Source organism: Scylla paramamosain, chromosome 8 (assembly GCF_035594125.1).
Source record: "Scylla paramamosain isolate STU-SP2022 chromosome 8, ASM3559412v1, whole genome shotgun sequence".
Lineage (NCBI taxonomy): Eukaryota > Metazoa > Arthropoda > Malacostraca > Decapoda > Portunidae > Scylla > Scylla paramamosain.
The window spans coordinates 22419758-22424539 of NC_087158.1; the positions used below are offsets into that span (position 1 = coordinate 22419758).

General features: G+C 48.8%; 1 protein-coding gene across 4 annotated transcripts in view; it reads left to right on the forward strand.

Annotated features, from left to right (window-relative positions):
- Window positions 1-657: 657 nt before the first annotated feature.
- The window catches only part of LOC135102976 (large neutral amino acids transporter small subunit 1-like), a 132041-nt gene continuing 127916 nt past the window's right edge, over window positions 658-4782 (forward strand). The window contains exon 1 of one of the 4 annotated variants that reach the window (XM_064008752.1): window positions 658-1300. In XM_064008752.1, the coding sequence (XP_063864822.1) occupies window positions 706-1300 (595 nt within the window). In that variant the 5' untranslated portion in view covers window positions 658-705. The remainder of the gene's footprint in view (window positions 1301-4782) is intronic. The other 3 variants (XM_064008754.1, XM_064008751.1, XM_064008753.1) reach the window with 3 other exon arrangements.

The following is a 4782-nucleotide window of genomic DNA, read 5'->3' on the forward strand; positions in this document are numbered from 1 at the left end:
GTATGTGTGTGTGTGTGTGTGTGTATGTGTGTGTGTGTGTGTGTGTGAGCAGAGAGGCAGAGGAAAAGCTGATTTGACGGACGATTAAGAGCTGCCCATGCCAGGATATGTCTGTCCCTTTCTTCACACACACACACACACACACACACCGCCGCCGGCCGGGATGGAGCAACTGGCGGGTAATCGATAACATGTGACTTCATCAGATCGATAGGGGTGAAGTAGCATGATCACTTACATACATATGTAGGACTTTCGTGTGTGTGTGTGTGTGTGTGTGTGTGTATATACGTGCTCGCGTTTGTGAGTACCCCCAATTTAAAATTACGAAGTTTACTGTTTTCAAACTTTTACACGACACATGTGAATTGAAAAAAAAAAAAGAAAAAAAAATCTTGAAAACAGACGTGAAAGATTAACCCAGCGTTTCGCTGCCGTAAAGCTTAATTTTGTGCTGGAAGCGAGATCCGCTGGCCGCCCAATGTCTGGCGAGGCCTGGAAGGCGCTGCGCCGGGGTGATCCTGAGTGTTGGGAGTGTCAGTCACTTCAAGATTAGCTTTCGTTTATCTCCAGTTTTTTTTTTTTTTTCTGTTGAGTTGTGAATCTCTACTTGTGATTAGATGAACTCTTGGGCGAAGATGATAAAAAGATGCCATTTGGAAATGCGCGTAGTGAGTAGTAAATGACTGAGCAACTACCTGGTGGATGCTGGCAACCTGGCACCGACGAGTCAAATGCGGCGGCCGCAGCGTCGGAAGCCCCAGTCTGTGTGGAGCTGTCGTCCTGTCGTGTAATCGCTCCTCACTCGCGGAAACCATGACTGAAGAGAAACGAGATTACCAGGAGGTGCCGACGAAGGAGGGCGATGAAGTCAAGGCGGAGGGGGAGGTTGTGGGGCTGAAGCCGAAGATGACGCTGTTCAACGGCATCACCGTCATCGTAGGCTCCATCATCGGCTCCGGCATTTTCATCTCCCCCTCGGTGGTGCTGCAGAACACCGGCAGCGTGGGCATGTCTCTCGTGGTGTGGATCATCAGCGGCCTGTTCTCCATGGTGGGCGCCTACTGCTATGCCGAGCTGGGCTGCATGATCCAGAAGACAGGCGCCGACTACGCCTACATCATGGTAACGTTCGGACCACTGCTAGCGTTCATGAGGCTGTGGGTGGAGTGCATCATCGTGCGGCCGTGCTCGCAGACCATCGTGGCGCTCACCTTCAGCATATACATCATGAAGCCCTTCTTCCCCGACTGCGAAACGCCCGACAGTGCAGAGCGACTCCTTGCTGCTGTCTGCATCCGTGAGTCATTACCTGGCTTTTTTGGAGGTGTGCCATGCCTTCCCTTCCTTCCCTCAGTTCACGGCGGCCTTGTTTCGCTCCCTCTGCCACTCCTATCCACCAGCCTGTCATCATCCGAGCTTTTATCATCATTATTTAATTTATTTTTTATATGATTAGCTATCGGATCCTGTTTCATCCGTCGAGAAGTTATTCATGTCTTTCTCCACTACATATTGGTGTTCGGATAGTTCATCTTCCATTCATGTCTGCGTGGCATCAATGTGCTGTATGTGGGGACGGCTGCAACGTGACGCGGTGAGCGAGTGTTCACGTGGTAGACGGGCGCTGGAGTGCCACGAGCATGATGGCAGTGTCTGCACCGCATCATATCTGTGTCGCGTAATCCATTTGTAACCTTACGTAGTTCTCAACGGCCTTCAGAAACACCTTCGTCTGCAGTTCAGGTCTGTAGCCTGCACCAGGCCGCGGTCAGCGGGTGAATAACCTTCAGAATTGTCTGGCTTTCCCGAGGTAGATCAATAGTTGGAGTACGTCACTCACCTGGACATGTGGAAGGTGTGCGTCCTTCCTGGAACACGTCCGCATATTTTTATTTCCTGCTCATTTTTACTGAAGAAAAAACATTTCAGTGCATCACTGCCAGCAGCAGGCATGGGTCAGCACTATACTACCTTCCTGCATTGATACCTGCGCTCTCCTGTTCGTGCTCCGCCAGTGGGTTTAGATGCAAGGGAACGCGCCCATGTTGAGTGAAAGTGGATATCTGCATGTGTAGATACCGATAGCTGTGACATACCTAGCAGTTTAATTCAGTCACACGTGTATATACGTGTGTGTGTGTGTGTGTGTGTATACGTCTTATAGCTTAAGTTAACACCACCGCCAGGCGTATGACGTGGTGTGTGCAAGAACGTGTACGTTAATGTTGTCGTACAGAGCAGGACACTCACCTGTGCCATGATGTTCATTCACTCATGCACTGCACAGGCTGCGGGAATGTTGCTGTTGCTGCTGCTGCTGCTGCTGCTGCTGCTGCTGCTGCTGCTTTATATGTGTGTGTGTGTGTGTGTGTTGAGGGTTGCATTAACGTCTCTTTGTAAGCTATCAGCACGTCCTGTCCACACACACACACACACACACACACACACACACACACACACACACACACACATATATATATATATATATATATATATAGAGAGAGAGAGAGAGAGAGAGAGAGAGAGAGAGAGAGAGAGAGAGAGAAATAATCTATTGCTTCCCAGAAATATTGATTTATAGTGGGAGAGAAACCTCGTTGTAACACTCCTCCTCCTCCTCCTCCTCCTTCCTCCTCCTCCTCCTCCTCCTCCTCCTCCTCCTCCTCCTCCTCCTCCTCCTCTTTTTCCCCCTTCCTCTTCCTCTTTCTCCTCCCACACACGATTCATTCATTTCTTTTATTCCTCAGCTTTCTCCACTCGATAAATCCCACATGTCTACACCTCTCTCTCTCTCTCTCTCTCTCCTCTCTCTCTCTCTCTCTCTCTCTCTCTCTCTCTCTCTCTCTCTCTCTCCTCTCTCTCCAACACCACAACGAAGAAAAATGTACGTTATGCGTCAGAGAGATTGTCCAACTCCTTACGAAAAACCGACACGTTATCATCAGCTCCTAGATAGAGTACGTTAGTGTTCCCTGCGTAATATTAAAGCCGATCTCCTCTAACTCCTCGTCCAGGGGTTAAAGGGACAAGAAGCGGTGCACGAGTGAGGGGCTGTGCTATCTGCTACTAGAGACGAATCGACGTTTGCTGGCAGGGAGTTGCTGGGGTGCTGAATACAAAAGGAAGGAGGGAAGGAAGAGGTAAAGGAAGGGGAGATGGAAAGATTGAGTGAAGTTATGGGGGATAGTTTGTAGAGGTGAATATATTTATAGGAAAGGTGTAAGAGGTAGTGCAGTGAAGACAGAAACAGAGAGAAGAGAAAAGAAAGGGCTACGGAAGAAAGTTGACCGAAATATTAAAGAGATTCAGAGTAAAAGTGGAGGAAAAGGTAGAACCGTAGGAGGCAGGGTGGAGTAGACAAGGAGGGAGAGAAGAGTGAAAGGGTTTGAAAGAAAGTCGAAGGAAAGATGATAGTGAATAAGAATAAACTTTGAGGAATAAGTAGAAATGGAGGAGAAGGGATGATAGAGAAGACAAGAAGTGAGAGAAGTACCAGGAGGGAAAGGGTTACAGAGAAAACTTTAAGAATAGGTAAGAGAATAGGGATGAGTGGGAGAAAGATGAAATGTCACCGGGAGAAGAAACATGACCAGAAAAGGCAAGGAGGGATGGAGAGGCGAATATCTGAAAGACTTAAAGAGGAAGGAAGTGAAGGGATGGAGTGATAGTGTAGCAGATGTGGTTAAGCAGCAACGTGGGAGAGGCGCTACTTCCGTGTATTAGAGAGAGAGAGAGAGAGAGAGAGAGAGAGAGAGAGAGAGAGAGAAAGAGAGAAGTAGCCTGTGGGAAAAAGCAAATTACAGTGTTTGTCTTAGTTCGCTTGAATGTTTATGTGTGCGTGTGTATGTGGGGGATTAGTTCGTGTGTTCGTTTCACTTCAGTGTACGCAAGTGAAGGAAGGCACTACACTCTTAATATGATGTCTTGAGAACGCCGATCAAGAGTGTTTATATTCACTGTGTACTGAGCGTATATTTTCCCTTCTGGTCTCCATCACTCGGGTTCTCAGCTCACCCAAACCTTTGGTCAAGGAGTCTAAAATGATTTTCTTGGGAGCGTCATCTTTATTACCATTTATCATTTATGGAGAGAGAGAGAGAGAGAGAGAGAGAGAGAGAGAGAGAGAGAGAGAGAGAGAGAGAGAGAGAGAGAGAGAGAGAGAGAGACGTAAGCCTGACGGAGTAAGAAAGCTCATGGTTACAGTAGAAAGCTCACCATTAACTCCTTTCACTTAGAGAGAGAGAGAGAGAGAGAGAGAGAGAGAGAGAGAGAGAGAGAGAGAGAGAGAGAGAGAATAAACTCAGGAAGACTCATGATTACAACAGAACCACCACCAACTACTGTTGTAAGAAAGAAATGAGACAGGCAAGACAGGCGAAGTAAGCACAGCAGCCCGCCACTGTGCCCGTTACTCGCGTGTTGCTGGTATCGCCACCCTTGCCACCTTGCCCCTCGAGCCGCGGCCGCCACAGCAAGGCCGCCTCCCCCCGCACGTGTTTGGCGCCTCCGACCACAGTCCCCCACGGCCGCGCCAAGCGATACACAATGGCTTTAACACCACTAAATCTGCACCAACCAGCCCACGAGACCCGTAGTGTAGTTAAGGAAAGTATGCGCACCCCAACACTCACGGTTACGTTTGCCTATTGTTAGCCGATCACTGGAAGCAGTTTATCCACTTTCCCCTAAGTGCTCACGGGGTACATGGAGTCGATGGCGTGTTTAAGGTTGCCAATCCCAGTAGCAGTCACGCCCTTGCTGCGTGCCCGGCGCTGAGGA